Source organism: Cicer arietinum, chromosome 7 (genome assembly GCF_000331145.2).
Source record: "Cicer arietinum cultivar CDC Frontier isolate Library 1 chromosome 7, Cicar.CDCFrontier_v2.0, whole genome shotgun sequence".
Taxonomy (NCBI): domain Eukaryota; kingdom Viridiplantae; phylum Streptophyta; class Magnoliopsida; order Fabales; family Fabaceae; genus Cicer; species Cicer arietinum.
Window position 1 is genome coordinate 11191401 of NC_021166.2, and position 19033 is coordinate 11210433.

The 19033-nt window shown below is 29.0% G+C and overlaps 3 protein-coding genes across 4 annotated transcripts; 1 reads left to right on the top strand and 2 right to left on the bottom strand.

The window, feature by feature from the left end:
- LOC101494787 (uncharacterized) lies at positions 1 to 4152 on the top strand. Its single transcript, XM_012712322.3, is given in 5 exon segments — positions 1 to 300; positions 303 to 472; positions 573 to 657; positions 2625 to 2713; positions 3725 to 4152. Coding segments are annotated over 5 exon segments (645 nt in total). The 5' UTR covers positions 1 to 143; the 3' UTR covers positions 3869 to 4152.
- A 689-nt stretch (positions 4153 to 4841) lies between these two features.
- LOC101494064 (autophagy-related protein 8f-like) lies at positions 4842 to 7468 on the bottom strand. 2 transcript variants are annotated; one of them, XM_027331354.2, is made up of 6 exons: positions 7246 to 7335; positions 6858 to 6899; positions 6706 to 6761; positions 6082 to 6134; positions 5210 to 5328; positions 4842 to 5107 (listed from the first exon to the last, which is right to left on the bottom strand). In XM_027331354.2, the coding sequence occupies exons 2-6, from the start codon at positions 6892 to 6894 to the stop codon at positions 5007 to 5009; spliced, it is 366 nt and encodes a 121-aa protein (XP_027187155.1). In that variant the 5' UTR covers positions 6895 to 6899; positions 7246 to 7335; the 3' UTR covers positions 4842 to 5006. The 2 variants fall into 2 exon arrangements, with proteins under 2 accessions (XP_027187155.1, NP_001265933.1); NM_001279004.1 differs by lacking the exon at positions 7246 to 7335 and adding an exon at positions 7404 to 7468 and having other exon boundaries at positions 4864 to 5107.
- Positions 7469 to 15375: 7907 nt separating this feature from the next.
- On the bottom strand, positions 15376 to 18087 carry LOC101493744 (uncharacterized). Its single transcript, XM_004516769.4, has 2 exons — positions 17832 to 18087; positions 15376 to 17750 (listed from the first exon to the last, which is right to left on the bottom strand). Exons 1-2 carry the CDS (start codon positions 17968 to 17970, stop codon positions 15700 to 15702), a joined length of 2190 nt encoding a protein of 729 aa, XP_004516826.1. The 5' UTR covers positions 17971 to 18087; the 3' UTR covers positions 15376 to 15699.
- Between the last annotated feature and the right edge of the window lie 946 nt (positions 18088 to 19033).

A 19033-nucleotide genomic window follows, 5' to 3' on the forward strand; every position in this document is an offset into this window, starting at 1 on the left:
AATGAGAAACAGTTTAATTGAGCATATAAAAGATCAACAAACAACAGCTACAAAACGGAGCGAGTGTGGAGTAACAAAACTCACCATCGTCGAGATTGAGTTCCGGTAGGTGGAAGCACCGATTTATTTATACGCCAATCAGAATGGAAGAAGCCCTAGCGCAATTGGAACAAGTCCAAACCCAGCTCCTTCAACGCATTTCATACCTAGAACAACACTCTCATCTTCAAACTAATTCCCCTGTAATCAACAACCCTCACACTCACATTGACTCCGACACAGTGTCTCGCCTCTCTTCAATTTTTCTTCCGATTACTACGATTGCCCTCTTGAATCCCGTCGCGATGCTCTTCACGCTGCTTCCATTAACCATCTCTGCAAAAGCATTGTTTTGGTTAACACACAAGCCCCCTCCACCGTTGTTGATTGTTCTGATCGCAATAATTCAAAGTACTACGTTGTCGTTGTTCAGGTCCCCATAATTTTGGTTTTATTTTCCTTTTTAATCTGTTGTTTTGTTAATTCTTTCGTGGCTTAATTTGGCTTACAGTGCTGCTTGTTTTTGTTTGCAGTATACTGCTCGGTTCAATGCTGAGGCTGTGAAAAACTTTCTTTACTCGCTCAACAATGGAACTATAGCCAAAAAGAAATTCAACTGTATGTATGTTATTTTGTTTTAGGCGAATTCAAAGGTTGACCCGTCCACCGTCAACCAATACTTAAAAGTGTATGGAAATGCTAACGACAATCGACAATACTCTTTAGAAATATAAGTTAATGATTTTCCAGGACTTTACATTTGAGACTCTGACTTATTGTTGTCGGTTTGACTAACTGAGTTGTGAGAGACGTATTTGTTTTTTCTTATTTTTCCACATTTTTACATTGATAGAATTACTGTCTCTAATCCATAAAATAGGAGAGGACTGTTCCAAGTAGTGTCATCGATTTTTGTTTGAGTTTCGGATAACTTTTAAACACTAGTCCACGGTGGATCACCTTTGTTTTATAATACACAACACAAATAAATCATAGTTGCACATGTTTTTTCCGTTTGGCCATTTATCGATGTGTAGTGAAACTGTGCACTCTTTTAGAATAGGGTAATTGTGTTGAATGAAATCCTGTTGAACATTGTGGTATTGTGTTGCAGTGTTCTATATACTGCAACCAATAATAGTAGCATATGTCATTTAGTTTATGTTGAATTGATTATGCTTCTTATAAGATGTCTCTTACTAGTTTTTGTCAATTGGGTCAGTAGATTTGGCTCTCTGCCAATGATGTTAGAATAGCTATTATGATGATATATTGAATTGTGAGGAGACCCTTCTCACTATCAAACACTATCCAGTTGGTATATTGCAGAAACTAGCCTGTTTCTGTGTGCCTTAGTTGTTGTAATTGACAATTTTAGTGAAGGAGAGTTTGAGTAGAGTTGGTCAAGGAGGTTTCCCTGCTAAATACGAGCATTCTCTAGTACCATGAACATGAAGCCATGAACATCTTCGTATTGAACATAATAAGGAAATATTATACATGAGTATGGTGGGATAGGCAAACACTGATTATGCTATCTATGCCTTCCCTGATGCCTTGTTTGCAACGGCTTACAACATGGATTTAACTTGCTTATTAAATTAAAACCTAACAGCTATTCTTGTTTCTTAATGACTCCCCATAGTAACAGTTTCAGCCTCTTGCTATCACAAATTTCACCAACATAAGCTAATTTATGTAGGATTCGTGCCTTGTTGTGTTGTTCACAGTTTAAAATAGAGTCAAAATCAAGGAAAGCCTTGAATATTTGGGATGTGACAAGAAATAAGACCAAGTTCAATGTATAACAGTGAATTTTTTTGGATAATCAACTGTAAATATTCACTAGCAAGAGATGAAATGGTGAATATTTGCATTCACTGAATTAGTTTTTAGTGCACTGCATCGCCTCATATCCGATCTTTCTGCCTTGAACTTATGCAATGCGATTGTAGGGGATGAGACCATAAACCCATCCCCGTGTATTGCTGTTGCATGAACTGAACATTCTGAATGTCATATAGTGAAGGAAAATTGCTAGATAAAGTGAACGTGAGGAGGTCCTAATTTGCTGACACCCATAATTTTCTAGTACCACTGCTTGGAACTCAAAGTATGTTCACCATTGGAAAATGTTTTTTATATGTTGAAATCGACTTTCAATGCACTATTTTTTCTCAATTATCTACCTTAAACTTCTGCAAACTGCAGCAACAGATGAGATTGTGAGGACACTGTGACCATAAAGGCATAAACCCTTGACCATTTAATGTTTTATGTGTGAAAATTCTAAGTGGCAGATATATGAAGGAAACTTATGATCACATGAAAGTTTGGGAGGTCCATGCATGCTGAAACCCATCACTTTGCAGTACCACTTATTTTTGAAGTGTATGAATCATGTGAAAATGTGTTTTATATGTTGTAACCCTTGTTCATATGATCATTGTGGTTCTCCTTGTCAATCCTTTGGACAATTCTCGTGTTATCCCTTTTCCCTTTATTTTTAAAGATTTTGAATTTCTATTAATTACTTGTGTAACTTGTTATTGCTTGGAAGGTAATAATATTGTTATTAATTACAGTGAGGCTGGCTCCTGAGGAAATATCAGCAGAGTTAACTGGATATGGGCACAATGCAGTAACTTGTATTGGCATGAAAACAGACATTCCGGTAAAGATGGACCTGTGGATTCATACTGAAATCTTAATTCTTATTGTATTTGTATATAATAATTTATTCCATGTTGACAATTACAATTACAATGAAATAATCCATCATTCAAACTGTTTAAAAGTTAATTATATATATTTTATCAAATTGAACATTTTTGTCATGCACTTGTATTGATAATTGATGCAATCAATGATCAGCAGAAGATAAAAGTTGAATGGGTCTCTTACTGGCCTACTTAGTGTTTACAGATTACAAGTTATGATCTCCTCGTCTTACTTGTTGCAATGATTTTATCTGGCTGATTACCTGTGCCGATCTCCGAGACCTTTCCTGACATTTCTTTAGCATGTTCTGTCTTAGGACACAGCTACTCTTTCTTTGCTGTAGCATGTTTAGGGAGGGTGCATCATTCTTATAGGAATGCCCCCTATGTAGGAACCATGTTCTCACGTATCATCTGTATAAGATCTGAATCGTTCCAATCTTTCTTACAGCTTTTTAGCCAGTCCATAAATCTGAGTTTTGTCTCTGTCTGTCCCTCTTAAATCTAAAGTGACAGAAGACATGTAATATTTTTAGCGTGGCAACTATTGACCTTTTGCAATGAGTTCTACTTGATTGATTTGCTAGTCTCTAGACTCTCTACCTTGTACACATGTAAACACTGAAAGATGCGGGTTGCTGTCAAGCACCTTCCTTTCTTATTTCTTAAGTTGAATACTTGAAAGGTTTGTGATCATATATCTTCACTAGAATCAAATGAATCCAAAACCAGACTTCTCCAAGGAAAAGGTTCAAAATTTATACATACCTGCACACCTGTTTTCCTCTGCATGGTGTTCGAGGGCACATAATCCGCTAAATAATTAAACCATTTGTTCTGTTTTGCATTACATTCAAATAATAAAGTCAGTCTCTTTTCTAGTTAGATATCGCGATTCCTTGTCTATAGAATATTAGCCTTGGGCTTCTTTCTTTTATTGATTGGAGATTATGTGTTGATTTCAGGTGATTTTGGATGAAGCTATTGTAAAACTAACTCCAGATTTCTTTTGGTTGGGTGGTGGTGAGGTTGATCTGAAGCTAGGGATACGGACATCGGAATTAATTAAATTTATCAACCCATTCATCGTCAGCTGTAGCAGTAGTTGATTTTGTTTATTAGAGTAGAGGTCAAGATAAATCAAGTTTACATGGATAGGTACCATTTTCAGCTTTCCATTATTGAGTTTTATACGATTTGAATTGTTGTCCACTGAGGAAGCTATTTATTTTTCATAGCCAATTTTGTGCTCTGCTGAAGAGATTATCCTTCATGTTTCAGAGATTTGAGTGCAGCCAGCATCATGGCTTCATATTTTATATTTGGTGAAAGTTAATAACATCATCAGGAAAAAAAAATGGCACCTAATAAGGGGGCAAGTTTACTCTTTTGATTTTGATTGACTTACAAGTTTAACACAGGAAGTAAAAAGCTTTAGTTTTAGACAGTTGTAAGAGCATCTCTAATAGGAGTCCTTAACCTTACCGACTTTAATAATACAATTGGGCTCCTATACCTTAACCTTACCATTTAACCACATGGGTTGAGGACATAAGGATCCCCTGCTAACCAGCCAACTATAAGTGTTACGTGTAGTTGGGGATAAGCAGGATAACATACTTTGACCCTCGGTTCATTCTGAAATATAAACGAAACGTGCACAATTCTAGCTGCCGCAAGATATATAAACCATGTTTTTAACTCAACGTTTCTATCAAGTAACTGAATTACGGAAGTAAATCAAATATTCAGTCATATCTATGGTCAACAAACTGCCACATATTCAAGGTTTATCTATAAAATACACACGAAATGTACTTCCACATTTGAATTAATTGAAAACACATCTTAATCTTAAATATAAATTCACCTTACAAATGTGCTGGCTATAGATTAATTTTTCCAGAATTATTTTATTTCACAGGTAATACTAGTCCTTGTCATACACTGCTGAATGATGATATCCAAGGGGGAAAGTGGTAGAGAAAAAACTTCTACCTGTTTTTCCTTTCCTGATTGAAACAATAAACAAGTATCTATTTGCAATTAACAAATAAACAAAGTACATAATGGATAAATGAGTTGAAATACTGAACAAGGAAACTTTTCAACATTAAACAGGTTCTTCAAATTTACATACAACTGTACATGGCATTGAGAACAATGTTCGTTGTTATTGAGTACCATTGTGAAATTATAAACAAGCCAATGAGGGAGTGACATATGATATACTGTTAATCTATGATACTAGGAAATCAGGTCCCCAAAGGTGTTCTCCCCACTGTAAGTAACATAAAGAAACCCATCTTCATCCTTCTTCTCATCATATATGGCAGACATTATTGCTCCTGTAAACATTGGGGAATCCCATCAACTGATAAGCTAATACCGCTCTAAATTACAAGATTATAGAATCATTGGGAAAAAATGTACAATTTACTGAAGTTTACCTGTAGGTGGAAGAACATTGTCCACAAAAATAAAGATTGCCTTTTCTGCACTTAGTTTAATTCTTTTACGGATAACGTAGACAAACTGTCCAACTGTGAGATCAGCAGGGACAAGGTACCTACAATCAACTCAATCAGTTTAATAGCTATGACAGAGGACCTATTGCTGATAAATGCCAATTATACACCTTGGAATTTTTATACACCAACTGGCAGAAACCAGTTCACAATATGAATTTTAGGACAAATAATACCTAGTCCACCATAAAATCTACGGTTAAACAACAGATGCAAATCCATCATACACATAAATAGAATTGGTAAAACAATAGACAATTATTAAAATTCTGTTTATCTAATTCAAAGTTCAAGACCTCGAAAAGTATATACAATAGAGATTGCATGCCACATTCTAAAAAGTCTAAACAACAGGAATGCTGTGCACTGTTTGAAACTATTTTTTCTTTAAAAGGATGTTGTATGTTGATTATAAAGCAAATGAAAACAGTTTTAATTTGTGTGAAGTTTTGTGAGCATGGCTTTCATGATACACGTTTTTAATCCAATGTGGATACTGTGAAAAGTTTATTTGCTAAAACATATTCATTGGAGCAAGCCAACAAACTTCACCTGTAAACAATTGAACCTTTATAGACAAAAGGAGAAAAAAAGTCCAACATTTAGAAACATTGCTCGAGAAAACCATGATTTTTTTCACCTTTCTCTTATCAAATATATGTTATATTATATAAATAATATCAAATCTGCTATAAAAAAAATTATTTCCATTTGAAGAGACAAGCATATGAGTAGAAACAGTTAATGTGACATTTCCAGATTACTGTATATGAAAAGTATTAACAAAATCTTACTTCTTCTTGTCAATACTTGGAATATCACTTCTTTCTGCCTTCTCCACAATCACCTTCAGGCACATCGGATACAATTTAGCGTAATAACAAGAATATATCATATATCAGAAAGGTACACTTTCAAGTATCACGAGTGGGTGGACAGCAAGTAGGCATATATCAACATAAATTGCCTTTAATTGATATTTAATGTATATGTTTCTGCCCAAAAACCAAAAGTTATCCCACCTCTAAAATTCAATATTACTATCTCAATAAATTGCACACGTCAACATGAACAACAATAAATCCCAAACATCAAATATGTAATCATCCCATATACATTTATCAACATCAACCTATTTTCTCTTCATGGAAGCTTGTTGATGAAGCATCAAAGACCTCACACGCTAGTCAGCTCAGCTATATATACCGCCAAGTCATGGCACGATCAGATGAATGATACAACAGAAAAAAGACATAATTTAAACAGCAAAATACAGTTATGGGCAAAGGAAAAAAATCATACAAATAAGCACACAAAAATGATAGAAGAACAACATGGCTTCTGCCACAAATATATCATTCACAAAGATGGCATCAGTAACTGATAATTGCAAAGAAAAAATCACTACTAATTCTCACCGGGATACGGTCTGGGTATTTCTCCCTAATCCTAGCAGCCTCAGCTCTTCTTTTCTCTGGACACAAAACAAACCATTTATAACACACAATAAAACTAGTTAAATCACAACCACAAAAAGCAAAAAAAAAAAAAAGTAAAAAGAAGCATGTACCAAGATCATGCTCTTGTTTGAAGTAACTCTTTGCCATTCTTCCTGTAAATAGCATCAAACAAAAGTCAATTAAACCATGGCACCACTCATTCTCCCAACACAAAGGACAAGGAATTCATCAATCAAACAATTTTTCTTTTAAATAAATGTAAATAAGTAAAAAAAAGGGCAAATTAGTAACTCATCAATATCTCAAATTATCAAATAAGAACTCAGCAATAATATTAATCACGAAAGCAAGAAGAAAATTGAAAATAAACCTACAAAAAAAAATCACTAAAAAATGGGGGAAAAAAACTAGCAGTTCATCAATCTTGATGTGAAATTAAATAGAGCCCTAATTTTCAGATAATTTTTTAATCAAAGGAATATAAGAAAATAGGAAAACCTCTAATTGAACGTATTATTATAAGAGATAAGTTCTGCTTTAACAGAAGGAAAACTACGAATTGGTCGAAGAAAATCTGGTGGTTGATTACTAATAAGTTTAAAAACCCAAAACGTAAAAGTAGAGAAATTTATTGATATAATTTGGGTACAGTGAACCTCGTGAAGACGATCGGAAAGTATGAGGAAATCAACGCTCTTATCTGTTATTGATCGGAATTCCGATAAAGGCAGTGTTTGTTTGCTTCAAAGAAGATTAATATTGCTACTTTGCTTACTTAAATAGCCTTGTGGGTACAACTATTTATTTCTATAAATTAATTACTAGATTGATATGATTTAACTTTTGGATTTCATTTTTATTTTTTTCCGAAAATAAAAACTGAATTTCATGTTAAGATTAATATTATATACAATTAATTAATGTTATATTATTTATATTAAATTTTTATAATAGTAACTTCTAATATAACAAGTTATTTTAAAAATTATTATATTATTTACACGATTAATATAAAAAGTTTTTACATTATTAATCAATCATATTATATTTAATAAATAAAAAATTCTAAATTATTATATAATTAATAATATTAAACTTTTGTCATACTTACTTTTAAATAGAGTCACATATTGACTATAATTTATCAATTATAAATTTTTTTTATATTATAATACGTAAAAATTAAACTATTTAAAAGATATTTATCCTATGCTATCTTATGAAGAATATAACTTTTTATGTAATATTTTAGGTATAATTTAATAAAATAATTAACTTTAAGTTTAAAGTAATCTGATTCTCAAATCTTAATCGTATATGCATTCCAAGTTACAAGGCGTTTGGATTAATTTTTCCTAAGTACTACTACTAGTATTTGGTGAAAGGGAAACTTTCAAACGATATTGCAATAACCAACAATCAGAACTCTTTCTATATATTTCCCTTTAATTTCTTTTTTCCTTAAGATATCTTACTTTAAAATTAATATACAAAATGTATTTATTTATTTATTAGAGATTCCATCTTAAGGATACTACCATATGGAACCAAAAAATTGGGCGTAGTAGATCGCAAGTTGGAGATGTACTAAAAATATTAATTATTAATTAATAATAATGTAAAATTAATTAAATTTAGTAAAAAAAAATATAGAGATTTAAAATAGATGTGGATAATGTTGTTTGTCTCTTTTAAAGAAGGGTAGAGAAGGAAAGATAGATTGTATTGTTGCAAAATTATCTTTTATTTGATCATGAACAAATACTTCAAGGAGAAGTGAAAATCAACAATCTAATGAAAATAATGTTCCACAAATGTAGCAATTACTAGTGACTGAGTGCAAAATAAATGAGAAACTAACTTCTCCATTAACATTAAACTAATAGATATTTTGTTTTAATTAAATTAAATTAAATTAAATTATAGAAAATTAACTAACTACTTTGCTATCCTTTAATAACAATATTTTAGATTATTATCATCTAATCGGTGTATTTTATATATAATGTCTATTCTATTTGTAATATAACTAAATATATCTTCATTTTTTTATATGAGAAGAAATAAAATTTGAATATATGATAGACAAAAGGAACTAAAACATGCTAATTTTTTTCAACGCGTTACATAGTTTAAATAACCATATACATGCTAATAATTAATATTTTAATAAATAAAATTGACTGCAAAATAAGAGATAGTCCATTACAAAAGAAGAGAGAGTTGTTAAATTTATTTGTAAGATATACAAAATAAGATGAGGTTGTTAAAATATTATAGCAAGTTCTTTATTTTGTTCTATAATATATTCAAAATTGGTTTCTTTAAAAAACATACATTTCTTTATAATATTATAATTAAAATAGATGTAAGGAATAAAGCGCATGAGGATATTAATTATTCGATCATAATTAAAAATATCATCCAAATATTATTGATAACCCTACTTAATCTCTATATTTTTTTTGTATTTTTTTTTGCTAATTTTAACTAATTTGGTATTATTAATAATTAATATTTTTAATTATTTTTTTATTATATCTTCTTTTAAAAAAATAATTTGATTTTATTAATATTATATAAGTATTTAATTATAATTTATTTAATACTTTTTTATTTGTTAAAAAAATTAATAATAAAATAATACATGATTGCATTTTCATATTGCGTGAAGAAGATAAAAAGAAAAGTAGAATATTTTCATATATATATATATATATATTCTTTCATTTGTAATCTTATTACTTTAATTTTATTATTATTTTATTTTTATGTAAAACAAAATAACTGTCTTACTAACTACTGAGTCTCTCGTTGGACATTTCTTCCTCCTTCATTGTCTCTTCTTATTTGTTTAGTAAATAATACTACAAATGCTCAATTTTTTTTTCTTTTTGAGTTTGGTGGATGATCAAACGATTATATTGGAAAGATTAATCATGTTCACTCATAAAAAAACCACACTGTCTAACAAAATTTGAAAATCCCAACACAATAGAGTGATTGTTTATCAAATGCAATGAATATTGGCAAGTCAAAATAAAACTAAATAATTATATCAGAATAAAGAAAGCCAAAAGAAAAGAATGTAATTATTAATTTTATAATTGTAACATGACTCACTAAATGATACCCGTAAAAACTATCTTAACAAAAAATGTTGCTATTGTTGTTTCTAATGTTAGGGATGAATTGACCTTTTATATCATTTTACAATTACAATTAAATTTATCAAATACTTTATTTTCATAAGTTAGTTTTTCAATTAAAAGTTATCAATTATCAACTTTAAACTGATTTTTCAGTCATGAGTTAATTTTTCAATTATCAACTTATTTTTAGCTTAGTTTTACCAACCAAAACATGAATAAAAACATGAATTATAATCAAACATTTAGTCAAATAAAGAAGTCTTCGTATTTTTTTCTTAAAAACAAAAGTCTTCATAAATTAATACTTAGTCCAAAATGGATGTAATCCAAATAGTTGTTGGTTAATAATGGCCTATATGACATGTGTTTTTTGTTTTTTTTTACTTAAAAAAGTGAAAGAGAAGACTTAAGAGATCACTCGTAGTGGTACAACCATATTTCAAAAACACTTAATTGTAGAAATTTTGATGAAATACAGGTTCTTTTTGTTAAGATTATAGTTTATAATAATTTTTTATAAACTAATTTAAGTAAATTATAGGTGTGACACTCCGGATTTTAATTTAAGACATTAGTTAAAAATATTTATTTTATTTTAAAAACGACATAATTTTTTTTAAAAGTAGTTCATTATGTAATCAATAAAATTTCAATAAATAATAGTTTGATTTTATTTTATAAAATAACACAATGCAATTTACTAGATATTATTGTTATTATTTTTACAAATATAATTTGTTAATTGTTAGAAAATACTTACTTACATCTTAAAATAGAATAAATTATCCTTAAGTGAAATAAAAAAAAATATGGTTGACTGATTTAAGTTTTTCCTAGATCTCACATTTGCATTTCTATTTAAAATTGACGATGAAAAATAAATAAATTTAAAAAATATACTACATCGGTCTTATCACTACAAACATTATTTTTAAGTTAAAGTACCTTTTTTTCCCATGCGCATGCACCAAACAAACATCATTCGTGCAACTTTTCGAGATCGTTAGTACCTAAATGTTGGTGTAAGAGGTTAATTCAACCTACGACAAAATTTAAACCTAATAATAAGTTAACAGCCATAAAATATAAATATAAAATCTTTTTGTAATAAAAGATTTAGAGAAATTGATTTTGTTTTTTCTTATGAATAATTCGCTCAAATTATAAAATGCATCTGGGTAAATCAAGTAGAAAATCACCTTAGAGCAAATAATTAGATTAAAATAAGAATAACAATAAAATATATGCAAGTTATACATGTTTCTAAACATATATGATCTGGATATAGCCAACCACTAAGGCGCCCACAAAGAAGTCACACATATCAATGCAGAAAATTAAGCCACCTACTAATGCGTTCATAAAGATGCATATGGTATGTTGACAATGATAATGATGCTCGAAATATACAAATCACTAGTCACTTAGATAACCACAGAGAAAAAAAAATCATAACACAAATAACCAGCCAATTAGACAACCACAAATACAAAATATTCAAGATTGATTTTTTAATCACATAAATATCAAATTTATATTTTTATGGATGTTCATAGTTAGAACATAATAACTTCAACACCTTTAATATACACATGAACAAATATCTCAAAATCACCACTTTCATTTTAATAATCTATAAGATTCGATTTGACTACGTGTTATTAATAAAAATTAAAACTCATATCACCAAAAATACAATAAAATATAAAATTTTATTCATTTCACTATAAAGTTTTTCCCATTACTATCCTTTTAGCATAAAAATGAACTATACATTAATGCATGTCAATAATCAATTTTCTGATATTATCAAAATTAAAAATATAAAATTTTCATCAATTTCCTCAAAACACATATATTGTTCATAAAAGTCAAATTTTAAATACTCAAAATTCAAGACTTAAAATAAAATATAATAACAAACATATTACAAATGATATCATCACAAAAATTATAACTTTATAATTAAGTACTCTAAAACACGTATTGCGTTAAATATTTTCACTACAAACATATTTATCAAGGTATAATAATAAAAATAGAACTCTATAATTAAATTTATCAAGGCAGATGTATTACTCAAAATAAACAATCAAAACATTGTACTTAAATTCTTTACGAGAAAAATAAAATCAACATTTTTCTTTTAAGACATCTATACATTATATCAATATCTTACGAACTGCTAATTTAATATCAAACCTAACTCTGCATGGGGAATAACCCTTTCTCGAGTGCTTTCCTAAAAAATCTCACCAAGATGAAGGAACAAAAGTTTATAACTTCTACCAGAATGCGAGGGAACGTTGGGATGGTTGTTTGAGTGGTTTATAAAATATTTGAGATAAACCAAATATAATATTGGGAATGACGTGTGGGTGATTAGAACTTCTTTTTGCTCTATTGCAAGTTTAATGGTGTTCTACGAATGAGAGTGTATGCGACTAATAAATGAGGCGTGGAGCTCATCAGAGATAAGGAATCATTCTCTTATTGAGGTTAATTGCACACATAAATAATGAATTCAATTGAAATAATATCACGACCAACAAATTAATTGACATTCATGTACTTATTTTTGTTAGTCACACATGGACGTAAGGGAGAAAATGCACCGTTCTATAAACTAAATGCTATTAAAAATATAATATAGTTATCAAGAGTAGTAGTGTGGTGATTCAATTTTGACTTAGTCAAAATTAACTTGGTCATTGTTCACTCTAAAACAAATATTTCTACGAGTTTTAATTAGTTAATAATAAAAATATCAACAATTAATTAATTAATATAAAAATATTGCATAAAATAATTAAACATCCAATGAATAACTATCTTATTTTTGTCACACTAAATTAATCAAACAAAATAAACAAAATTAAGGGTTTTAAATTAATTAAAATAAAAGGGTGTTACATTATTTTTTTTTGTTAGTTTTAACTTTATTATTGTAATTAATATTTTTTTATCATTTATTGTTTATTTATTATAATATAAAATAAATAACTTGAATTATTTAAAATTATTTTAATGAATAATAATTTAAAGCAAATAATTTAAAATAACTTCATTATTAGAATTTAAATTAAATAAATAAATACAGATATTTGATTAATAAATAAATAATTTATTATAATTTTAAATTTATTTATAAATAATTAATAATTTAAAGGAAATAGTTTATTTATTTATTTTAATTTAAATAACTAAATAAAAAATATATCAAATTGATAAATATTAAAATACTATTTTTCTAATATTTTAAACATCAATTAATGAAATTTATTTTTAATTAACAGTGTCATTTTACATTTGAAAATTAAATCAATTGCTAATTTTATCAAACACTTAATTAACTTGAGAAATATCAACTAATTTTCCCAAATAGAAACTAGTACATAAGTATTGATTTGATTGCACCTTTTCCACATGCTATTCACTAAAATATTTATAAATTGGTAACCAAATTGTTTTTTTTTAAAATAAAAATTAGTTGATAACTAGTAATTTAGAACTAATAAGTTGATAAAAGTATTTGATAAAATTAACGGTTCAATTATTTTGATGATAAAGTATATTAAATAATTTTTTTAATTAATAATAAATTTTATATTATTAGTTTTTAAATTTAAAAGAAAAATAATTAATTTTTTTTACTAACCCGGTACATTTTTTATTTATTTAGATGGTTTATTTGTTTTCAATTATAATAAATAAATTATTTTAAATTATTTACTTAAAAATATTATTTATTTATTGTAAATAATATATTTTAAATTATTAACTTCAAAACATTGTTTATTTAGCTAGTTTATTTATTTTAAATTATAATAATTTTTAAAAATAAGTAATACATAAAGCGAGTTTGTAAATTTTAAATTATTAAATATGTTTTTAGTCCATACAAATTATAATCTTTTAAGTTTAGTCCTCATTTTTTTTCTTCACTTTTAGTTCTGTTTTTTCTAAAAAAATTTTTGAGAGACTAAAAATATACAATTTTATAAAAATTAAAAACTTATTTAATTCAATAAATTATAAAGAATAAAAAAAATATTAGACTATAAACTCAAAAGTTATTTAAAAATAAAAAAACTATACACTATTAACTACAAACTTATAGTAAAATGAGTGTTATTAAATATGTTTTATAACTTATAGAACTTAATACCTTAGTCGCAAAATCTCAAGTTATTTTCATTTTGTTTCATTTTTTAAGGATTAACGAGAAAAATTAATAAATTTTTCCGTTAAATTTTCTGAAAATATAAAAATGGACGAAATAAAATAAATTTTTTAAATTAAAATAATGAATATTATTTTAAAAAACAAACATGCTTAGATTTTATAAATTAAAAAAAGTTATTTTCGTTATTCTTCTCATTGGTCTTAATTAAAGAGAACACCGCCTGGTCACCTAATCTGCTGAGTGCTACCGTTTGAAGTGATTGTGTGACGGAGATGGATAGGAAGGAGTTTCGGAATAGAATAATTATTATAGGATATTCTTTTTGGAGATTTTTTATATAGAGAAAAAATTATTTTGGACACTTGTTTTCTTTGGTTGTGTGTATCATCATGAAAATGAAGATACAACATTACCTCTATTATGGGTATACTTGCTTAACACTGTTTTGTAGTTTGGAGTGAAGTACGGGGAAGGAGAGTCGAGAGTATTTTAAAAGAGTATTTTTTGTAGAGAATGAAAATGGGATTTTATGATTAATATATTTGTAATTTTGAAAATATTATGATTTGATTAATTTATCTAAATTCTCTAAAATTATCCTTCGATATTTTTTTAGAGCTCTTCATATTATGGAAGTTTTATATTACAGAAAAATAAAAGTAATATTCAAGTTCAGAAATTATTATTCCTTTATTCCTTTTTTTTCCCAAAGTTTTAATCTCCCCTCCTTCTAAATTATATAAAAATGAGTGAGAAAGTTTTTTTTTTGGAGGGGAGTGAAAAAAAGTTCATTACTAAATGAGTATATTTTTATAAGAAGGATATCATTTGAATTAAAATAGATATGCAATTCACCATATTCAAAACATAACAATTCATATTAAATAGTCTATTTTATAGACAAACACCTCTAAATTTACTAATTCAACGGACGATTACTAAATAATGTCATATATTTAATTCTTATATGTTAAAATGTGAAAATAGTCTAAGTCAAGGTAGGTTTTACAATATTCAAATTTGACAAGATAAAAAAAAACAAAAGTATAAGTTTAATGTATTATTTTTTAAAATGTGCAAAAAATTACCATTCCTTGTCACGGGTCACTACTACGCTAGTAGCTTAAAAAGTGAGGCTATGGAGTGAGTTTAGTTTTGGCTCAAATGAACAAATGAGAAGGCATCAGCATGGTTTGAGGTGAATGTGCAAGCTAGCATCATGAAACTATGTACAGACTAGATAAAAATACTTGACTTATTTGAGTTAAATGAATCACTGAAGGGCTCAAATTGAATGTAGAAAACAAACTGTAACCAAAGTTTGCTAGATGAAGATCTAATATATAGGGTGGTGATGAATCATATGATAACAAATACCTTGTTGAAGCAACTTCTACTTTTTGCCTTATTGAACTAAAGAAACACATAATAAGGCGTTTGAGGCATGAACTTGTTTACAGAATTTTCTAATCTTTCTTCTACATACAAGTTCTTATTCCAGCTTAACATATTGATTGGAATTATGGATCTTATATTAACTTAATAAATCTATAAAATTCATATACACATCAACCAAAAACTGAAAGCTTTTTTAACAATCTATGTACAACATTGTTAATCGCCAATACTTAGACAAAGTTCACTTGATTTAGAAGAAGCTTTGTAGGCATCATTATCCTCCAGCAAAGATGGCACACAACATGGCAAGAAACTATTCTGCTTATGCATTAAACGCCAATCTTCAATGTTAGTCCCACGGCAAAAATCAACACTAGGAAAAGCTCTCTTTTCAAGCATTTCTATAATCGTCTTTGTTTTACCAAGAATATAAACAGCTTGTCTAATACTATCTTCCCTCTCTTCAATGCCACTATTCAAACACTTTATAGATATAACATGAGGTAAGTTAGTGAAACAAGCACCTAATATATCAGAAATCATCATTACCATTGCATCAAACACCCTCTCACTTGTATGGTCTCTTATAATATCATGATTCAAGAGAAGAATGGTTTTGCTTATTCTGTACATTGAATTAGAAGCCAATAATTTGACGGGCCATGATGAAGGACTCAGCTTAACACATAAGTGATGATATTTGGCTTTATATTTCTTAAACCTTGTTTTTGAATACTCAGCTAGTGTCTCAAGTGTCTCTTTGGGACTCTTGTTCTCAAGGGAGAGTTTATGAAGATCAACACCTAGCCACTTTTTATAGAGATCAGCTCCAAGCCAAACTATTTCTGATGCTTTTCTAAGTTTGATTAATTTTCCATCTTTGTCAATGTTGTTTTCTATGAACTTCACATAGGGTAGCCCTTCATTTAGAGTACTCATCAACTTTTTCACTAAACACTCTTTGGTATTTGGCAATGCAACTATAATGCTTGCTAGTGTCACAAGTGGAAGTGACCAACTATATGGAACTTCTAGACCATCCAAAGGAAGAATTTTGTCACAATCAAATTCTCCTACTCCTTTAAACCCTTGCAAGATTGAACATTTCTCTAACAACTCAATAACAAGTTTTGGCTGCTTCTTTTCACCTTGTTGAACCCAATGATGAGTTGCATCCCAATTATCTTTCATCATCACCTCAACCAATTCTTCCTCGCCTTCAAGATGCAGAATAAAACGTCTCAGATCCTGCTTGGTGCCCGATCCCAAGCTTGATACGCTTGAACCAAAACTCTTCCAATTCTTGAAATATTCACAAAATCCCAAGATCCAACACATAGGGAAAATTGAAACATATTGTGCAGCTTTACACAACCTAACCATCCACATCTGTAGTTTAATACAGAAACACAACCAAACCAGTTTTACATCATGAGCCAACTTCCTGCATTGACGATTACGAATCCGAAAACTAATCGGGCTTTCTCGAATCACCACTAGCCTATCAGTCCAATACCCTTCAACTTGAAAAATTCTCTTGCAGCTCCTTTTCCTCACATTAGGGCACCGATATTTAACAGCAACAAACCATCTAAAAGCAGGAGCAATAGTACCAACACCAACAGCAGCAACTTGAACAATAAGAATCAAAATTATAGACCATTTATAATCACATTCACCACTGCAAAATTTAACAGACCAAGACATCAAGTAAGACCGAAGCATCGCTTCCGCTAATGTCAAAGTACTCATAACACAAAAAGCACCAGAAGCAGTACACGAAACCGATCTTCCAAGTAGAAATTGAGGACTACTTGTATGAGCCATCATCCAAAATTTCATCAATTCATCTCTTAACCTATCAACAACTTTACTGTCAAATTCTTGGTATTTTTGTTTTGAGCTTTCTTTCAAAGCTTCTTCATTAATCTTATACCTCAACTCCAAATAATGTTTCATCTTTGGAAGACTCAAAGCAGAAGAAGTCATAATCATAAGCAAAATAAGCATAAGAAACATTATAACAGCATGTTCCACCCAAAACTCATAAATAACACCAGTTACAAACTGAATACAAATATTAACAATCATAGTAATTACTAAAATAGCCATAGCCACAACATTCATCATGGTTTCATTGTTCTGTGTGACACCAAGAGAAGGCATGGAATTAGCCATGATTGTGCAGATGAGGGAACTGCTTGTGAGTTTTGATAACTGATCATGGCGGTGAGGCATAGGGGTGTTGAGATCCACTGAGAGTTTAACTGAAACAGCAATTATCGTTAAGGAAGTGGCGTTGAGACAAAAGTATTTGCAAGGGAACCAAAGTTTGCGGGTTTTGAAACCTTTGATGAGATCTGCAGACATGGATATGAGACAGATAAGTGATGCTGATGCTATGTAGATTCCAATCCATGGCATTGGTTTGCTGAATTTTGTGTCGTCTAAGTATCCTTCACTGTTGCAACCACTTTTTCCCATCATTTTGTGTGTGTGTGTGTGTGATCTTCACTGCTTCAGCTGCAAAGGTATTAGAAATTCCTTAGATGTCTTAAGTCAACTAAACGACTAATTTTGTTTCTGGTTTATTTATTTAGAAAAAAATATTCTTAGCCTCATGTTTTTTCCCATGTTATATGATACAAAATAAAAGTAACAAAATATTTAATAAATTGATGTATTTTATTTTAAATTTTAACCATATACATAATATTATTATTATGTATTGTGTTGATGATAAGAAATAAGCGGAACGGAAGGATTAGGTGCATAAAACGTCAAATGTTTTGACGCGAATGCTTTGTTTTGTGTAGCACGTTCATGAATCAGTATGTGACGTACGGCGGAATTTTAAATCGAGTAATTTCTTGGACAGATTTTCAACTTGAGTTTATGCTCAATTGAGTTTCGACTTTCAATTTTGTAGTAACTTTAAATTTATGCTCAATTGGGTATCTTTGTGTGCAATGACTAATTCCTCTAGTGAGGTACAACCATAATAATACACATAAAATTAAAGATTTTTTTTTATGTTAGTCGGTATTTTTGTCTTACTTCTTCAATGTGTATGATTGTTAATATAGTCTATAATTCAACTAAAAATTATGTACGTCAGTTTAGTTATGTGGCATGACCATATGTGGCATGACATATCTAATGTGTCACTTTTTGTTTTGTTTATAGTTATCAAAAACTCACAAACAACAATAAAATTACGGGTTCAAAATTTAAAATGTTTTTTAAGAAAATTCTTCATTCTTTATTTTATTATTTATAAATTTTTCTTCCATTTCTTCTTCATCTCTTCTCTTAAAATTTGGATTGATGGCTACACAATCCTCACAAAACCAGTTTGTAGGGTGAAGATCGAAGACTATATATCTTATATAACGTGAGACTCTTAACATTTTTATCTAGTTTTTCTTCATTTTTCCTCCAATTACTTTATTACATGTGTGTTTGAAGTATTTCATGGTGTGCTAATTTCTCCAACCTTATTCTCCTCCATCATTTTTTAATTGTAGCCACTCCCAAAAAAAAACTCTTT